Source organism: Sarcophilus harrisii, chromosome 4 (assembly GCF_902635505.1).
Source record: "Sarcophilus harrisii chromosome 4, mSarHar1.11, whole genome shotgun sequence".
Lineage (NCBI taxonomy): Eukaryota > Metazoa > Chordata > Mammalia > Dasyuromorphia > Dasyuridae > Sarcophilus > Sarcophilus harrisii.
Genome location: NC_045429.1, coordinates 25,137,185 through 25,156,415, shown reverse-complemented (window position 1 = coordinate 25,156,415; position 19,231 = coordinate 25,137,185). Strand labels below are relative to the sequence as shown.

The 19,231-nt window shown below is 50.9% G+C and overlaps 2 protein-coding genes and 1 long non-coding RNA gene across 7 annotated transcripts in view; 2 read left to right on the top strand and 1 right to left on the bottom strand.

Annotated features, from left to right (window-relative positions):
• Window positions 1-3,849: 3,849 nt before the first annotated feature.
• On the top strand, window positions 3,850-9,456 carry CDKN2C (cyclin dependent kinase inhibitor 2C). 2 transcript variants are annotated; one of them, XM_031969146.1, is made up of 3 exons: window positions 3,850-3,937; window positions 4,413-4,552; window positions 8,587-9,456. In XM_031969146.1, exons 2-3 carry the CDS (start codon window positions 4,424-4,426, stop codon window positions 9,013-9,015), a joined length of 558 nt encoding a protein of 185 aa, XP_031825006.1. In that variant the 5' UTR covers window positions 3,850-3,937; window positions 4,413-4,423; the 3' UTR covers window positions 9,016-9,456. The 2 variants fall into 2 exon arrangements, with proteins under 2 accessions (XP_031825006.1, XP_023357329.2); XM_023501561.2 differs by lacking the exon at window positions 3,850-3,937 and having other exon boundaries at window positions 4,233-4,552.
• Window positions 9,457-10,469: 1,013 nt separating this feature from the next.
• On the bottom strand, window positions 10,470-12,824 carry LOC116423568. The gene is made up of 3 exons (XM_031968551.1): window positions 12,774-12,824; window positions 12,664-12,680; window positions 10,470-12,557 (listed from the first exon to the last, which is right to left on the bottom strand). The coding sequence occupies exons 1-3, from the start codon at window positions 12,822-12,824 to the stop codon at window positions 11,708-11,710; spliced, it is 918 nt and encodes a 305-aa protein (XP_031824411.1). The 3' UTR covers window positions 10,470-11,707.
• Window positions 12,825-13,129: 305 nt separating this feature from the next.
• Window positions 13,130-19,231, top strand: part of LOC111720319 — an 83,227-nt gene continuing 77,125 nt past the window's right edge. The window contains exon 1 of one of the 4 annotated variants that reach the window (XR_004234285.1): window positions 13,130-13,712. This is a non-coding gene — a long non-coding RNA (uncharacterized LOC111720319). Of the gene's footprint in view, window positions 13,713-16,898; window positions 17,445-19,231 lie in introns of those variants that run through there. The other 3 variants (XR_004234287.1, XR_004234288.1, XR_004234286.1) reach the window with 3 other exon arrangements.

The window sequence follows — 19,231 nt, the reverse complement described above, 5'->3', positions numbered from 1 at the left end:
GCATAAAATGAAATTATTACTGCAGCTTTCTAGAGACTCCTAACAATATGATTATAATCTTCAGTTATAATCAAGAGTTCCAGCTGTGTTGGTATTTAATCCCAAGTACAGGACAGTGCTTTTCAGCACAGGGAAAGTGTATTGCGTAGTCATATCAAAAGCTACCAGTTGCATCATGTTATTGGGGCTACTTGAAAAAAGAGAAAGTAAGGTAGGGGAAAAAACCCATCAAATAGTAAAAGTCAGCGATCCCAACCATAATGCCTGGGATTTTCAGCTTTCTGTCATCAGAGCTAAGTTTATGATGTTTGATTTAAGGCCCCCCTAATTAGTTTAAGAGTTCACTTCCTGACCTTCCTGATAAGTGGTCAGCCATCTTCTGAACGAATAATACTTGTGACTTGAAGCTCATTACCTCCTGACAGCTCATTCCATTTGTGAACTGCTCTAATGATGAGAAAACTCTTCCTCTGAGGAGAGGTGAGATAAGGGAGGAAAGGTGCTAAGTTTAGACTTAGCATTTCCAATCCAAACTGAGCTCTCCTGCTTGCTTATCTTTGTGTCCTTAGCCAAGTCACCTCACCTTAATATGGCTCAGTTCAAGTCCCTGATCCATAAAAAGGGGGCAGATCTGAATTTGTGATTTTATTGAGGTCATAACACCTAAAACAATTCCTAACACAATAAATACCTCCTGAATAAGGGAATCCATGAACCTCCATTGCTCTTTCTCCTCCCATAGTACTTAATATCATAAAATGTAGAACTTGGTTATGTACTGTCATGTTTTCTCACATTGTTTCATCTTTGCAATGTATGCAAATCTCCAAAAAAATGAGAAGTACTTTGTGGCATGTTATTTGGCTTTCTTGTACCTCCACGGTTTAGTCCTTCCATCTATTGGTCCGAATTCTGCCTTCTGTGGGTACACAGAACTGGTCCACTATCTTTCCCCAATAAAGATCCTATTTCCAAGGCCTTCAACTGAGCTTCATGGGGTATGTTAATACAATAGCTTCTAGGGGAAGATTCAATAACCATAAAACTTTCCTAGTAATTAATTCAGCATGCAAAATGTGATGCACATATGCAAACAGGTCATGTGTAGTCTACATAATTTAGCATGCCTCCTCATTAGATAAGTCACAACATCCTGTCCTAAGCAAAGAAAAAAGTTACAGAAAGCAAATTTTAATTGGACTAACGCCAATTACTTATCAGTTCGCAGCAATGCAATATTATTCACATCCCTCAGTTGTAGTAAAAGATTTTATCATAAATTGCCATGATAATTAAGTGACTTATTACACATAAACACATTAACTGACGCCATGCTTTAAAAAAAAAATAAAAAAAAAGTGAGCTACTTTAATCCAAGTAGATGAGAAAAGGAAAAAGTCAGGCCTTCTGAAATCCCCAACTACGTGCCCAACTCAAGTTCAGTATTGCTATCTAAGAGCAAAGCTTTGGGTCATTTTGTTTTCATAATTCAGAGAGAGAAGAAACCTTCCCCCACCCAACTTTTCTTCTAAGGACCCACCTGTCCATAGCGAGGCAAAACTGGCTATTTTGGAAGCCCAAAAATATTTCTGGTTTATTTTGTTCTTGCTGGTACAGCCAACCTCGGGCTACAGAGCAGATGTTGTCAGAGGCCTATCTACGCTTGGGTAGCATTTGGGTGCTTGGAGGTCCGAGACCTCTATTATGTTGGGTTGGGTTTTTTGTTGTTTTTTCAAACTTTCTGACCAAGAGGCAGTTTCATAAAAACAGGTGTGTGTGTGTGTGTGTGTGTGTGTGTGTGTGTGTGTGTTTTAAGGCCACAAAAATGATAGAAAGCAGTAAGTAGGTCAGTCACTTCACCCGTTTGAAAGAGACAGTCTCTGTATGGGTGTATACTCCAGACAAGGCCCGGGAAAAGTATCTCGGTTCGTTGAAATCCCGAGCAAGCCATGGTTCCCTCCAGCAAAAAGGGCCTTGTACTGGAAAACTGCACCAGCGGCCTCCATGAGGTCCCACCCTTCCCCCACCCCCTTCCCCTAACCCTTTTCGGGGTTTCTGGTCCTTGACACAATTAACGACGGCGGGTTTCGGGGCTAATCCATCACCTTCGCTTAAACTTGGGCCTATCCCAGGGCCTGGCTTTTCGCCGAGGGGGCCGGGAGCCGCGCCATTCGCCCACCCGGCCCTGCTTTCCCGCTGCCCCGCCGCGGGCGGCCGGGCAGGTGCGGGGCTGACACTGCCCGGCCCTCCGGGGGAAGAGGGAAGGAGGCGGGCTGGGCCCAGCCTGCCCCCGCCCCTCGCTCCCCTCGGGGGAAAGCCGGCCGCTTCGCGGGCCGGGGGAGGCTGGCGGGGTCCGGGCCCGACCCCGGCTGCCGCCGAGCCGCCCTGCTGCTTTGGCCCCAGCCCCGGGGCCGCGGGGCCGCAGACCCTGGGCCCCCTGGGGACTCCCTTTCCGGGTCCCTTTGTCATCCCCTCCCCCCCTCCCCCGCCCCGGGCTGGTTCTGCGGGCCTGGCCCCCTCAGGGAGGCGACGGGACGCCCCCGCCCCTCGCCCTGCCCGGTCCCCCTCAGCAGAGCCCAGCCCCGCCCACCCCGGCCCGGCCCTGCCGCCCGTCCCCGCGCAGCCCGACACCGCGCAGCGGCGCGGCTCCCGGAGCTCCCAGCTGGGGCCTGGCCGCCGGGCCGGCGGGGCAGCGGGGCGACGCGGCTGCCTCCGGCCGAGGGAGGGAGGAGGGGAGGGGCGGGGCGGTGAGCGCGAGCTGGGGGCGGGGCGGGGGCGGGGCCGGGGCCTTCCCGCTCCCCGAGCTCCCTAACTCTGTGGAGCCTCCTTAAAACTGTGCCGTTAAAATGGGGGCGGGTTTTTCAACTCAAAAAGCGCTCAATTTTTTTTCATTTCAAAAAAAGCTGATGAGGTCGGAAAAAAAAAAAAAGACGAAACCGGCCCGGACTCTGCAGGCGGCAGCGGCGGCGGCGGCGGGCAGCCCGAGCGCGGCTCCTGCCTCCGAGGAGCCGAGCGAAGCTGCCCGGCCGGCCCGGGGGGCCCGGGGAGCGGGGACAGCGCCCGGCCGGCGGCGGCACTAACTGTCCCGGCTCGGGGGAGCCGCGGCGAGCTAACTGTCACCGCGAGCCGGGAGGGAAGCATCGGGGACCCGGACCTGGGGCCGGGCCGGGCCCGGGGCTCGGCCGAGCCAAGTCCAGTCGGGCGGGAGCTGGAGCCGGAGCCGCAGCCGGGGCGAGGGAGCCAGAGGCCACCGGGGCCCCGGGAGAGCCGGAGGACCGGGGTCGGAGCCCGGCGCGCCAGCCCGAGCTGCCCCGCGTCCTCGGGCGCCTCGACGGCAAGTGGGAGCTTCGATGGGCCGCAGCATTCGGAGGCCAGGGAGCGAGCCTGCCCGGTCGTAGGCGGGAAGCGGCGCCCGGGGACGGTGCGAGACTCCAGTGCCCGCGCCTCGGCCGGGGCCCTTTCGTCCAGCCTCGCCAGCCGCCGAAGACCACGGGAGACTCGGCCGCGGCCCTCCGCCCTGCTCCGGCACGATGAGGAGGCCGGGCCCCCGCCAAAGACAGCCGGGGCGCCCCCGGGGAGCGCGCGGCGCCCTCCGCCCCCGGCCCGCCGGGCTGGGCCGGGCTGCGACTGCACTCTCGGCGGCGAGCTGCGGAGTCTGCCCCTAGCCTCGGGCCGCCAAAGCACGGACGCACCTCCGAGCCCCGCGGGGAAGCCTCGGGGGCCGTCGGGCTCCTGGCCGAGGGACCCTCCAACCCCGCTTTGATTTAACTCCTTGGACGTGAGCGCTGCGGCAGCAGCGCGGTCCTCCCCGCCGGCCCGGGCTTGGCGCCCCGCACGGATGGGGAGCCGGTCCCGCCGCTTTGCCCCGGAGCGAGAGCTGGAGCCGGAGCCGCCCCCGCCGCTTCTGAGGCTCGAGTCGTCGTCGCTGTGAACAAGGGTGGGTCGCTGACGTTTTTCTTTCTCTCTCTGCTCCTCTCCCCGTCTCCCGGTCATTTCCCCTCCGGGGCTCGCCCCCCGGGTCTCGGGACTCGGAGCCGGCGGGGGCCATGTCTCCCCGCCCTCGGAACACGTACGACAGCCGCCCGCCTGGCTTCCAGTCGCGGTCGCCGGCGGCTCCCGGGGCTGGCTGTGCCCGGGCGTCTGCGGGTCGCCATCGGCGCGATTCTTCCTAGGGGTTAAGAGCGAGCGAGAGCGAGGAGCAAAGCCCCCCTCCAATAGCTCCGTTTTGCTGAATAATCACGTGTGAATCGAGGGGCGGGCTCTTGGCAGGCAGATCTTACTAGTATTTACTACACCGAGCTCACTCCCGAAGATTAACCATCCCAGCCCTTCTGTCAGGCTCCGATGCCATCATGCAGCCCGGTTAGGAGCAGGGGGGGGGCCCGACTAACGCATCTTTTCCCGATCGTCAGGACCCTAAAGAATGGCCGAGCCTTTGGGGAACGAGCTGGCGTCCGCAGCTGCCAGGGGCGACCTAGAGCAACTCACTAATTTGTTGCAAAATAATGTGAGCGCCAATGCAGAAAATGGATTTGGGAGGACGGCGCTGCAGGTTGGTATCCCGAGAGGTGGGGGAAGGCAGGTCCCCGAGGCTGCGTCCCTCCGGGAACCGGGCCGGGGCAGCGACGGCCGGGAGCTGGCCGGGGTCCCCAGTCCCACTCTTTTTTGAGACGGAGCCGGTTGCCATATTTTAGATCTCAACTTTAAGTCGATCCAACTCCCCCCAATGACGTACTTGGAATAAACTCGCCAAAGCCAATAACCTAGTCGATCTCAGGGAGGTGGCAGGTCTCGTCTCGCTTTCGGGGGGCTTTGGGCGGCCGGGGCTGGGGGTCGCTCCCCAGGAGTCCTTCCAGCGCTGAGGTTGCTCGCAGTAGATCCGTAAACACGTCTCAGTGATGATTATCTGGGGAGAACGCACGGTTGTGAGCGGTTCGGTCCGCTTTGCCCCGATAACTCCCCCGCAGGTCCGCGCTCTGGGCCCCTGCCCTCCGGGAGCCCGCCCTTCGGGGAGCTCGGAGGGCTCGGGCTCGCGGCCGGCAGCCCCCGGCCCCCGGCTCCCGGCCCCGGGGCGCGATGTCCATTTCACAGTTAACGCGGCTGCAATCGCCGCCGCCGCCGCCGCCGCCGCCGCCGCCGCCGAGCTGCCTGCCACCCGCCCATTCACCAGGCAGTCCGGGGGGAAAGGCGACTTTGCGGCTCGGCCAGAGGCTAAGCGCCCGCCCGTTCCTTTAACTTTACAGACAACAGCCAAGCCGTGCCCCGGTGCCAGCTATTTACTGTACCTGATAGAAGGGTGGCGGGGAGGTTTGCTGTGTTCCCCCCTCCACTTCCCTGAATAATATATCACGATGTGGATGAAAAAAGACAAAAGGCACAAGCCTTTTCTAAAATAGTCCCTGTGCCTCTCCTGATGGTCTCCCAATCTACGTTACGAAATGCCACACTTGAGCCCCGGTCTTTTCGGGTCTGGGAGGGTTTGCTTTCAGACACAGAAATTAGGAATTTAAGTGGCAGGAGATAGCTGTTGGCAGATGGAGTCCATGTACTCTTTTGAGCTGAAAATCGGGATCCAGGAGCTTGCAAAATATATTTAGTTTTCCCCGAGTTTATGCACGGACACGAACAATCTTTGTTGTTTGTGATTTCAGAAGGATTGAGGGGAAAGAGATAACGATTGTCTTGATTTTTTTCTTCTAACTCTGCTCCCAAAAAAAGTAGGATCCCCCAAGAGCTATACGCTGAATAGACTAAAAGGATTTTTGTTGAAAAATCTAAATATTATAGAAAGCCCAGAAGGGAAAGGGACACTTGAATTATATTCAAAAACCGACTAGCCAAACCTTGGGTTTTTACAGAAATAGTAGGAGAATTTTACTGTTAAGTCTGCCAGGGACCTATTTTGGACTCAGTTTTTACATAAACATACAATGTTGTTTACATTAACCAATACTAATCAGGATACTAATACTCACTTATTGAAGCTTAATCCTGACTGATTTAATGACACATATCTATTCTCCCCCAAAACAAAACAAAACAAAACAAAACAAATCGTGAAAGAGAAGAGACTGTAGATTTATTTTCAATATGTATAATCTTGAAACAGTGAGTGGTGATACAACTCGAGAGAACTTTCTCTCAGCAGTTTCCAATATTACTATTATTTGCTGAGGGGAGATGGAAATTTTCCTTCCACAATTATATTAATGTAATTTAATTGCAGCAACTTTTTTTTTCCCCCTTCTGAATGTTGATTTCCAAATTGGGATATTAATGGCAGGGCCTGAGTTGCAGATTTAATCTTCAAAGCTCTAAGGTGTCCCCGTGTCTCTTCATGTTTATTCTTCTGAACACTAACTCAAACTTCAAATACCCTCTTGATCACCAGAAGGTGTTAGGTTAGGTTTTCTGACTCAAAATGTTATTTCAGAGAACTTATTTTTAAAAACAACAACAGCAACAATTGCTTTTGTACCGGGTTTTAATACTCTGCCTCCAGAAGAAAGTCTAAAGCAGTCCACAGTGTTGTGCTTAAGGAAAAGGTTAATGACATGCTGTCTTCAATGTGCACTGACTTAACATTATGCATCTTTAATATATTTTACCACCATTAGTTAATTAGGGATTATTACTGGTCAAGGCAATGCTCCTTTTCAGAAGGAGATCAGGTTCGGGGATATTTTCCAACAGATTATAAATAGAAATACAATGCTTACTTGTCTACCTGAATGTAATAAAGATTTTTCACTTGTTGACATTTTCTGGCTTATCAGCGAGAGACTCTATTTTCCAGAACCAAGAATCTATATTTTCTATTTTGTATGATGCAATCTAACATGATGTGACTTTAGAAACACTACTAATGAGGGCCACTGGATGTAGGCCTTCTTAGCACAGTGTAGGAGTTCATACACAACAATAGATACCTAGCATATGTCTGTGGAAATTTGCAAAATGAACCATTTGTGTGCAAATATTAATTATTGAGCCTTAATTTTGATGTAAAACGTTGGAAGTAATTGACAATAGCTATTCCCAGCTGCCTGGGCTATTAGGACTAGGTGAAAACTGAGGAAGGACCACCAAGTGATTATATAAGAAAGGAAAACAATAGTTCAAGACACATAGGGATTCAAATTAGACAGTAATCTCATCTCATCTTTCCAAATCATCCATTTGAAACTCAAGTGGTCAGTTAGAACTTTGGAAAACAAGCAACACTTTGTAGAATGACCAGTAGTGTTTGTATTTGTATTATTTAAGAGAACATTGGTCAGACAGCCTGTAGTTTCCTCTCAAACACAAACACACACGAACTCTGTTTTAGTTTGGTTTGGTTTAGTTGATATATATAATTGAAAGGGAGAAAGCTTCCTAAATTAGTGAATGTCTTAACCATCATTTACACTTTCTTTGGGAACAGAGGTTTCTAAGTTTAAGATGCATCTTTTACTCACTCTAAAGCAATTGATCCGATATGAAGTGGAAAAAAAAAATCAAGACTGTTTGTTCTTTGAGCTATGCTTTTATGTTAGAAATTAAAGGTTAAGAAAATTAGGTCATTTTGGATTTTTTTTTTTTTAAAAAAAAAAAGGCAAATCTAATATATTCTCATATTGGATAATGGAATGGAACTAATACTGTGAGCACTTATTTTGTTATTTAAGGAAGTCACCCAAATGGCTGTTTTTACTCGTGGGGCCCAGAAAATGTCACCCCTTTTGTGTCTCACCAGATGCAATTTTTTTCAGCTTGAACAAGAATAAAGATTGACATTCTTTACTTACAATAATCAGTCCCACAATCTCTTTCATTTCGTAAGCTTAATGAAATGGAAATTACACAATTCTTAAGTATTCTGGATTGAGAACTAGAAGGGACCTTAGTTATCCTCTAGTGCAGATCCTGTTTTTACACTAGATTTCACTGGTGTATTTTTATTCACTTCTCTAAAAATTAAAAAAAAAATAATTTCTCATTAAAATTAGTCAGCTGGAGGCTTAGAAGTGCTGCAAAGATTTTAGCTGTGATAAAATTGGTACTGTATTTGCAGTCTGTTTAAGATCTTCCATCACCTCCTCCTTCAATTGTAGGACTTTCCAAAATAATCATAACCACACTGAGTTGCATTTGAAGATTTATGAAGCATCTCACGACAGCCCTGCGAGATGGTTGTTTTTCTATCTATTATCTGTCAAAGTGTAGTTCTGTCTATTGCACGGATGGGGAAACAGGTTCAGCCCAGCCAAGTTGCCCAGCTAGGAGCCGTCAAAGCCCAAAGCCGGGATGACAGGACGTCGGGGTACAAACCCTTGGCGTCCGGCGGAGTCGAGCATTCTCGGTTTCTCTCCCTCCCTTTGTCAGTATTTTCTGTCGCTCGGTCTCCCTCCCGCCCAACCCTTCGGTCCCCCCCGTCCCAGCAACCGTTACGACACTTAATTGTTCTAATCAGTAGCTCCGTGGTGATCAATGGCCCTGATCAGCTGAAGGCACCACCTTTGGGGAGGTGAGGGGGCCCAGCCCTCCCGCGGGCCCGGCGAGAGCCTCGAAGGAGCCCACCGCCTGTCTTTGTGTTGTTCCCAGGTGATGAAGCTCGGAAACCCGGAGATCGCGCGGAGGCTTCTCCTGAGCGGCGCCAACCCGGACCTGAAGGACCGCACCGGCTTCGCCGTCCTGCACGATGCGGCCCGCGCCGGCTTTCTGGACACCTTACAGACTCTGCTGGAGTTCCAGGCCGACGTGAACGTGGAGGACGGCGAGGGCAACCTGCCGTTGCACCTGGCGGCCCGCGAGGGCCACCTGCCCGTCGTGGAGTTCCTGCTCCGACACACCGCCTGCAGGGTGGACCACCGGAACCACCACGGCGACACCGCTTGCGACGTGGCGCGCCTCTACCGCCGGGACGCCGTGGTACGACTCCTGGAGGCCGGCCGGCCCGACGACGCGGCCCCGCTCCCGGGCGGCCCGGCCCCCGCCGCCTCGGCACTGGCCGCCGCGGCCGAGCCGCCCTAGGAGTCCCCAGGCCCGGCCGGCTTCCGCCCGGGAGCCGCACCTGCCCTCCGGGCTCGGCTGCCCCGTCTGACTGTTTGCGCGCGGACCGGGGATTACTGCGCTCTCCCACTGCCTTTTAAGCCCATAGTCAGAGCCTCAAACTCCGGAGGTGGGATTCTTACGAAAGATTTATGAATATATTTAAAAAGGCTTCCAATTGGCCCGCAAACACCCCTCTTTTCTCCCCCCAGAGACCTAAAATTTGCTTGCAAACTGCTTTGGTCTCTTCCAGAATGTAGACTTTCTTTCTTCCTCAACTTCCAGCCACAGCCCACCTCAGCCCTCACCTCCCTAACCTTTCTGGCCCCCCTTGCCTATTCCCCCTACTTTGCCACTTGGTCTTCAAAGTCTGTCTATATCCTGATGCTTCTTTGGCCTAATTAAAACTCTTTTTAAATGGGACAAGTGTTTTCGGTGATTTCTTCCTCCATTCCCACCTTTCGCTCCTCTCTGCTACGATTTTGCCCAGAAAGGTTTGATTCAAAGTGCCAGACAGTTTGTTTGGTGGATTCTGTTCAAAAAGGTTCCCAGGCCCTAGACCTGGCAAGGACTTTATAAATTATCTCATTTCGCAGATGAAAAAACTGAGGCCCAGGGGAAGTGTCCAGGGGTCTTAGTACACATAGGACTTAGAGCTGGAAGGGGTTTCTGAGCAGGAAGTTATTGTAGGCCTTTATTCTCTTTTTACAGAAGCAGAAAGGGAAACCTCGGGACTCTGGGGGAAGCAGAGGCAGGATCCTCGAGCCCATATTTTTTTCTAGATAAGTTTAAACCTCTTTCTAACTCTCTGTTCTATGTCCAGTTCAGGACTTCCCTTCTCTTTATCACCCCCTCCTTCCCCTCAAAAGAACGTGGGGGATGACCCTGTCGCCAGTGGGGGATGATCGCTGTCGCCAGTGGAGAATCCCCTCCAGATTGTTTCCCGTAAATTTGGGCTAATTTTTCTGGGATTCTCTTCAAGACAGAATTAGTTGCTGTGGGGTCAAGGACGAGTCCCGATACAAAGAAGCGATAAAAAGACATATTGTAGCTATAGAACACCCTTGCAGTCTTTTTACAGGCAGTTTGCTTTTAAGACGGTTTTCACTTTAAAAAATCACTTCTCAGAATGAAATTTATTTCAAGGAGTTTGGTTTCCAAAGGCTGCACTGCATGTCCACTAAAAAAAAGAAGCAAACCCCGTTGATCCTCAGTTTCAGCAAAGATCCAAATGTTGGATAAGCACTGAATACATGTGCTCAGATGCTGCCTTTTAGCAGTAGGGACAGCTGTACCTCAAGCTACACATGAGAACATTCTCAAAATTATTTTCTGAATTGCAATTGTAAATGAAGGGGACCCTAAAAATGACACTATCTACAGACTGAGGTTTCTGAGGTCCAGAGATAAGTTTTGTTCGGTTTTCATAAACAAGACAACAAGTACTTATTAAACACTTAACTGTGTGCCAAGCTGTGCTAAAGAAAAGAATCTGGCCCATAAACAGGACTACTTTTCTTTAGAAAATAAACCTCTGCAACTGGCCAGAGTGTGTTTGTTTCCATGGATTTTTTTTTTTCTCACTCTCCCAAAGCGTTTGTCTGTGGAGCTCTTCATTATATGAAACGAATTGTTCTTCTAATACCAGCATTCACCTAAGTTAGAAGGATGGTCTGTGGGAAATTTCCCCTCCATCCCCCAATGGAATGGAGTTCACCTTCCATCCTGGAAGTAAAAAAAAAAAAATCCCCTCTCCTCTGAAAAACATGTTAAGCTTTAATAAAGCACAGCACCATTCTGCTAGATGGTTTCCTGAATACAGTTGGAGGTGAGAGCAGGCAAATAGGTCTGAGTCACTGATTATCCATGAGTGTAAAAATCACAAGGAGAAAGCTTTTAATCATTCTGACCTAGCAACCCAAGGCACAGTCTTAAAGCAAAGCAATCGGCTCCATCCCACTCCCTATATGCTCAGCCATATCAAAGTAGGTCACTTCTAACACTCCAGCAAATTAAAATAAACGAATGCACCCCTATACAACACCCCAAATGAAATTAAACTAATGCCCCTACTACACCACACACACACACACACACACACACACACACACACACACACAGACATCCCTCAAAGGAACAGACCGACACAGAAGTGGAAATGGATTTATGTTTATATGGCCAAAGCATCACTGGCCTTTGCTCTGAAGGACAAATATCCAGCATACAAATCACCTTCTCTTGGACTATTTCTGTCTGAGTAAATTGACAGCATTTGAATGAGCTACTTGTTTTCTAATCTAAAGAAAATGGTTAAGGATTCTAGGTCCTTCCTCCAGGAGGTAATCCTCTAGTCAGGAAGGACCCTGCTCAATTTAAAATAAAGCTTAATCAATTTCCCTCCCCCTCCCCCGTTTTTTCATACTGCCCAACTGCCTCCCCTTCCCACCCCATCTCCCCTGCTTAAAGATGCCAGATAGAATTCCCAAGAAAATCTCCCCAGCTGCAGCTAGGCCCAACCGGGGGTCCTGCCGCCCCCGGGTTGCATTCAGGTGGTGGAAACTCGATGTTTGGGAGGGCGAGGGGAGTGTGAAGGGAGCTGTTTTTCTTCAACAGCCTGAAGTTGACATTTGAAATCGCTACATGACTCTGCTGCTTCTTACGGAAATCACTTTGCTCATCTCAGGATTTTAGAAATGACTGGTGTGGTCTTCTCTAGGAAGGAAAAGAGGCTCCGATTCGATGGTTCAGAAGACTCGATAAGATGCATTATTCGGGCCCGTGAAAATACTGCAACGTGTAAGAAAGACTGAACATCGTGCCGAGGGAGCAGGGTGGGCGGGAGTCCAGCTGCTCTCCACTGCCCGGAGCTGCAGGATGGAACTGGAAGGGAGGGGACAGACTGGAGCGCCCGAGGGCCGGCTGGAGCTCTGGCAGAGGCCAGGCTGGGGCTGATAACCCGGGCCCGGGGGGTGGGGGGTGCAGGGGGAGATGGGTGAAGGGCTACGGAGAAGAGCTGTGGAGGAAGCCAAGGCTTCTCGGTTTCAGACCCCCCCCCCCCTTCCCCTCCCCTCAGGGCCAGAATAATGCCTGGAATAAACACAGAAGCCGCTCTAGCCCCTGCCCTGGCCCGGAGGGTGCGCGCGTTCCGGGAGAGAGAGGCTGCGGTGACCCCGGGCCAGGGTGGTCCAAGCCCCACCGCCACCGCGCTTGGGCTCCCGGGTGTCCCGGCCTGGGCGCTCCCTTTCTCCAGGACACCCGTCTCCTCGAGGAGGAGGAGGAGGAGGAGGAGGAGGAGGAGGAGGAGGAGGAGGCTGAGAGGCGCAAAGCCTCGGGGAAGGCGGCCCGGGGGAAGCAAGGAATGAGCTTTGGGCTCTTGTCCATCTCCTCGATGCGGTTCGAAAGGAGCCTGCTGGGGACGGAGCAGGAAGGACCCGGGTGGGTCCTGTCCTCTCCCGGCCGCCCAGAGAGGTTTCCTCAGCTTTGAGCCCAGGTAGGAATCACCCACCGCAAGGCTGACCACCGCGCTGAGTGAGCATCAGCGGCCACAACCACAGCTTGCCTTGCTCCCGGAACGGAGGGACCGGGGGAGAGCCGGGGCCAAGGAGGAAGCCTGGGGGGCGGGGGGTTGACTCTAGCTCAGAGTAATCCTCAGGGCGGACAGGGGAAGGCTCACACTCCCCTAGGAAAACCGAGGCCTCCCGAGGGCTCCCTGCCTAAACCAGAGCCAGGCCGGCCCTTGCCCTTGCGTCGAAGCCGGCCGGTGGAAGAAGATAAGGAACTTTGGAGATCATCGAAGCAAGTCTTCCTCCCTCTTTAGAGGGGGGAACGGAGGCTCAGAGGCCCTGAGGTCGAATAGCTAGTGAATAGTCAAGGTAGGACTCGAACTCGGGTCCGTGGGGATCACCGTTAGGCCCCGGCTCAGGCAGGGTGGATGTGGGAGCCCGGAGCTCCTTGCCTCCCTCCCCAGGCTCTCGGCCTCTCTCCTCACCAGTTCTCCCTCCCTCCCTCCGGGTGAAGAGAGGCAGCCTGCGTCGCGGGGGGGTAGGAGGGGAGGGAGAAGAGGGGGTGTGGAGGACTTTCAAAACCGTTAGCTATGGCAGGGTTGTTTTTTTTTCTCCTCCTCCTCCTCCTCCTTGCTACGGTTTCTTTTCTTTTCTCTTCCTGTCCAAATATTTTTAAATTTCCGCGCCTGAAATAACAGCTCCTTTAATTTACTCAGTTTCCTCCGAAGGCTGGGCTGTCGGCTGGGCCCGTCTCCCCCCCACCCCCGCCCCCACCCCATCCCGCCGCCTGGCTCCCGCGGGTCGCGGGGCTGGGAGGGGGGGCAGCAGGCGCTGCTCTGCCCCCGCCCCCACCCCCCTCGGCCCCCCTGCGGGGACCTCGCCTGACCCCGGCTCTCTGGGCGCCTGGGGCTAGCGGGAGGAGGCAGGGATGGGGGAGACCGCGGCTTCCTCCCCTTCCCCCCCAGCCCGGCCGTCTCCCTCCTTCCCGGCTCGGCCTCCCCCGTTTCCAGTCTCGGGGCTCCTCTTAGCCCGCCTCCCCTTGGAGAGAGCGGCTCTCCTCCCGGCCTCGGACCCCCAGCCCCCTCGGCCTCAGCCCCCGGCACCAGCGGCGGCGGCGGGGCGGAGGGACCGAAGCCTCTCCCCCAACCCCCCGGTAACCTTGGAGGCGCCCTCGCAGTGAGTCTGTGCGGGGCCTGCGGGGGGCGGGGGGAGAGGGGGAGCGGCGAGAGCGGGGCAGGCGTTTCCTGGCCGCGGCCGCCAGGCGCCCGGGGACCGGCTTTCGGGGGCCGGCATCTCCCCCCGCCCCGGCTCCCCCTCCCGCCGGGACGGGCTCCTCGTTCTCGGGATGGGGGAGAGGCCGAGGGCGGGGGGGCGGCCCGGCGGCGATCCAGAAGGATCGTGGCCGTGACCTTGGGCCTCGGGGCCGGAGGAGGCTGGAGGGCGGCGTGGGAGAGGCGGCGGGGGCGGGAGCTCGGGGAGAAAGTCGGCGGCCGGGAGCCGCGCGCCCCGCGCTGCCCTCGGTCCCCCCGACCTCCGGAGGCAGGAGCACTGCCGGAGGGCACCTGGACAGGCCGCCCAGGCTAAGCACACGCGCGCTCCCCGGGGTGCGCCGGAGCTGCTCCCGACAAACCGTGGGCGCCCAATAAATGTTTGCCGGCTCGCATGGAAGAGAGCCGTCCCCGAGCATCCGCGGAGCGGAGGACGGGGGAGGAGGGGAAGCGGCGGGCTTTGCGCAGCGGCGGAGCTTCCAGCTGCAAAGACCTCCAAAATGGAGAGTGGGGGTTGCACCCCCGCCCCCCCCGCGGCGGGCACGCTGACCCCGGAGCCGGACCCGCGCTCGGCACCGGGCGGGGCGGACCTGGGCCGGGCCGGGAGCCTCAGGTGCCGGCCAGCCGGCTCGGGCTCCCGGGCTGCCCTCGTCTGCCCAGCCCCTGCCCGGCTTCCCGGCCCCCGCCCCCACAGCGGCTCGGCACCTGTGAAAGGCGAGCGGAGCTCGCGGCGGAGCCGAGTCTGTAAAATGGCTTCTGCGGCGTGCAGAGGGACAGACAGATCGCGGGCCGGGAGGGGGAGAGAGGGGGGGGGGGGACGGAGCCCGCAAAGGCATTCCGGCCCTCCCGCTCCTTTCCGTCCGTGCAGGTCTTCTCCTCGCCCTCCGCCTCGCTCCAGCCAGTCTGAGGACGGGCCGGGGCAGCAGCTCCAGAGACGCCCCCCGCCCCCACCCCTACAGCGCGCTGTCAGCCAGAAATATCCGTTCCTTGGGGGAGGAAGCAGCGCGCCGCCAGCCCTCGCTCCCGCTGCCCCGTTAGCGCCGCCGGTCCAGGCGCTTCCCGGCGGAGACTGCGGGGCCGCATTGTAAAAGCCGCTCGGTGACCAAGCGAAGCCGAGCGCTCTGACCCCCAAGCCCCGGGCCGCCTAACGCTCGGCCAGCTGGGGAAACGGCGCCCGGCTCCCGGCTCGGTCTGGGGAGGCCGGCCGGCGGCCACGGTCCGCGCTCTCGCCCCGGGACCGGGCAGCACCCGCGGGGGCAGCCGGCGCGCGGAGCCGTCGCCCTCCGCCCCCTCCGCCTTTTCGGGGCTGGCGCCGGGGGGGGGGGGGGGGTCCAGCTTTTTCCAGACTCACATTCGAATTCAGGCGTGGAACCGACCGGTGCACGTGAGGTCCCGGTGAAACACGCCCTCCTCCCCTCCCCCGGAGAAGCACCGGCCGGAGCCCAAAGCCCCGGCCCCCCCCGGGAAGGGGCCTCGGAGCGGCCCGAGGAGTCCGGCCCGCGGTGCCGGAAGAACTCTCCATCCCCGGGCTCGTGTCTGCGCGGACTGTAACAGTGTCTCCCCGAGCGCCGGGCGGGAAGTGCTGCGCCAGCCACTCGGGCCCAGCTCTGGGGCTGCGGTCCTTCCCTTAAGGCACTTCTGCTCAAAAGGGCCTCGGCTCCCCGGCAGCATCCCTGGGAGTGCCCTCCCTGCCCACTCAGCCACTTCAAACCAAGCCGCCCGAAAGGGCCTTTGGGGACATTTTAAATGTGCTTTTCTATTTTTGTCATGACGTGGGGCAGGTCGGGATGGACTTGCTCGCCTCGCTCGTGACCGAAAGAAAGAAGCTAAAAGTCCATCAGTTGCTTGTTGTTGTTGTTCTTTTTGCTGATTCAAGATGCGATGAAATCACCCCAAGCAGAGCAAAAATATTATCACGTGGGAACAAATTATTAAATTAAGCAGCTGGAACTTATTAATGATTAACAAGAGCACAATCCTTCTTATCAATACCCAAGTAAGCAAGGCAGCATACTATGGTATCTCAAGCTGCAATGAGAGATAGTAGCCAAGAGCAGAAAATGCAACCGAAGATACAAAGAAAACAGCCTCCCTTTTAAGACACGGCACAATGCCTTAATGTGTATTTAAAATAAAATCACACTCGTTTTATAGCACATTATTTTATCTCCTGTGCTATCAATTATTTTTTTGCTTCCTTTCTCTCTGCTCACCCTAAATACTTACTAATTGATGTGAGTCATCATAGCTCTCTATTTTCTTGTCTCCACACTGTAAGTAATGAACGAGTCAAATACCTAAGGGAATCGTGTTTTCCAGATTTAAAAAAAATTTCTTGACCCTTCAGGCAGTCATTTCCATGATGTATGAACATTACTCTAATTTTAAAGGCATATTTTATTTGTTGGAAAAGTAGTTACTATCACTTTTGTTGAAATTCTGCAGTGGGCCTATGTGGGGTGGAAGGGAAGCACACAGTGCCTGATCTTATTTTCATAAAAATTACATAGGAAAAAAATTGCTGTGAATCCTATAATGTGGTAATTCACAAACTGACATAGTTAATATAAATTGGACAAAATTTTCCAATATTCAAGAGCCTAACACATGCTAAAAAGTTAGACATAGGAGTAAGAACAGTAAATTTCATGTCTGGTCTTTCACCAAGTCATTTGCTGTTTATTAACTTTTCAAAATAGGATATGATTTATAATTTTTGCCTTAGGAGACTAATAGAAAATTAAATCTGTTAATGTCTGTAGAGAAATAGGAGGAAAAGAAAATGCCATAAAACCCAAAGCAATATTATATATGTACATATATTTTTTTTAAAGCAAATTGTCCTTTCTGAAGGTGAATATCTATAATATGCCTTCCTTATTGGAATTGTATTTCAGATGATCATTTTTTAAATTTCTAATTGCCTTCACTGGGTCCAAAAGCTCCCATGTATCCCTTCAGCCTAAAAGCATGCAATTGGTGCAACAAAGGACAAAACAGCATAATTTAGTGGTCTTTCAGATCATTTTAAAAAACACCTCCCTCTTGATAAATTTTATATATATATATAAAAACAAATATATTTATTAAATATTTTTAAATTTTACCAATTTAGTTCCACATTACTTTTGAGCTGCCAAACTATGATTTTTTTGCTACAGTGAAAGAAAGAATTTCCCTCATACACAAGTTCATTTTTCTTTCTGACCCAAATAAAAGAAGGCTAATTATAAATTACAATTGTTCTCATTTCTAAAGCACTGTTTTACAAAGTATTTGCTTCCCATTGTCAGGTTCTCTAACTTAATTTAATGCACTTCAATGGTTTTAGCTAGATATGTATATTTAACAGACAAATGATAAGGTGCTGTTATGCAGGATTGGAGATTTTTTTTCAAGTAATGCAAACTCTTCTAGATGGCCCACTGATGTGTGTATATAGGTTCAACAAACTCTCAGATAACCATTTTTTTTCTTCCTCTCCCAATTGGAAATCTCAAGGAAAATGAGGAAACCATTTTTTATTGGAAGCCCATCATGTTTGCTGCCAGAAGTTAAAGCTTTTCAGTTTACAAAACTTTTCACTCGACCTTTTTAACAAATAAATTGAAAGGGGCTCCCTAGCTATCTTCAAAATTTGGTAAGCAAAATAATAATAACATTATAGTCATAATTTGTAAGCTTTTGCAAAAATGTTATGGTAGTATTGAAGACATTACTTATGAATATTGTGTACTTTGCAATTACTGAATTGTGAGATATGCTGGCTTGTTAGTGATGAGCCAGATAAAATAATGTGAAATAGGAAAAGTAAAAATTAAAACTACTCAGTGTGAAAAGTACAACAACAAACAACAAAGTGTTTGCTTCACAATAGCTCAGAGGAAAGTAATGAAAGTAATGTGAATTGAACTCTGTGAACTAGAGACCACAGTTAACATAGTATCTCTCATTCTAACCTGACTACTGTTTAAAAATTCTCCTTGTGAGAAATATATGTAAAAGGCAATGACCAAATAAAATAATCATATTTTAGTGATTGAAAATACAGTTTTGAAAATTATAAGAATAAGGAAAATGGATCTTTTCACATGGGATATTTGATATTAACATAAAAGGTCCTTTAATATTAATTAATCATAATGAGTCATTTGCCATTGTGATTGAAATCCAAATACAAGGACAAAACAAACCACAACAATCTTAAAAAAAAAAAAAAAAAGAGAGAGAGAGAGAGAGAAAGGAGAAATATTAGCAACATCTTTTTAATCATATGATAATAGGAAAAATATTCAAAAATTGATTTCTGGGTATTTTTAATTTCTCAGTTCCAATGAGTTTTCTATCATTTTCATCTGGAAATATATTTTTTAAATTTTCAGCTAAGGGAACAGTTATGAAGGCCAGTGATTGTTTATTGTTACAGGGGTAAAGTGTGTTTATGAAACAGTTTATATGCAGATAAGAGATACTTCTACAACATTATCAGTGACTAACTCAGTAACATCTTTAGATGGCAGAAAGATGGGTGGCCACATTGGATACTAGTCCTTGGGGCTGATAAATGTAGGATTGGGGTGGGCATTATGCCAGTAAGTACATAATGGATCATAGGCTGGCTGACCAGGGTATTCTGAGCAATCAGCAAAGCACTGTATTAGCTGTAAATTGCCAACGGATGTCCATATTTTTCGGTCCCTACTAAAAACAAAAAATAAAAAATCGTGACCTTGCACTAAGGCAACAAAAAGAGGAGAAAATTGTTCATTGTACCTAGAGGGATACTATAAACTACAGCCAAAAACTAAACGTGGCAATAACAGAGAATAGTGAATAATAACAGTAACCCAAGTTATGCTGTAGGTCAATGATCACCATATGACTCAATGTTGTTGTTGTTTTTAATCACTGCCTTATTTATGAAGCTTTTAATTTTTTAATTTCAAAAATACATCTATTTCTAAAAGGCTTCTGGGTGCATTTACCACAAGTAGAATGCAAAAATTATACTTGCATTAAAAGTAACTAGCAAAAAAAAAAAATTGTAATTGTTTCACAATAAAAATACCCCCAAAGTACTTTCGGTTCATCAGACCCTCCTGGAAGATCTTGCACCATACCCTCGGGGTAAGTCAGCAAATGAAGCTTTTGGCTGTTCAGCAGGAGAAAATAATTTTAAACATGAGTGCTTTCTAAGGAAATTATTTTGTCTCCAAATATCAAGATGAAAATCTGGCGATTTTTTTTTTTTAATACTGGGATTCTTTTTTATCTATCAATAAGAGAAATGAATTGAGGAAAGATGTAAGGTTGATTTTAATGATTATCAATGATAGAGTTCTGAGAGCTAGTAAATAAATTGGAGTTTAAATATATTGAAGTGAAACAAAAGGTTAATCATGGGACTACTCTTGCCCAGTAAGATAA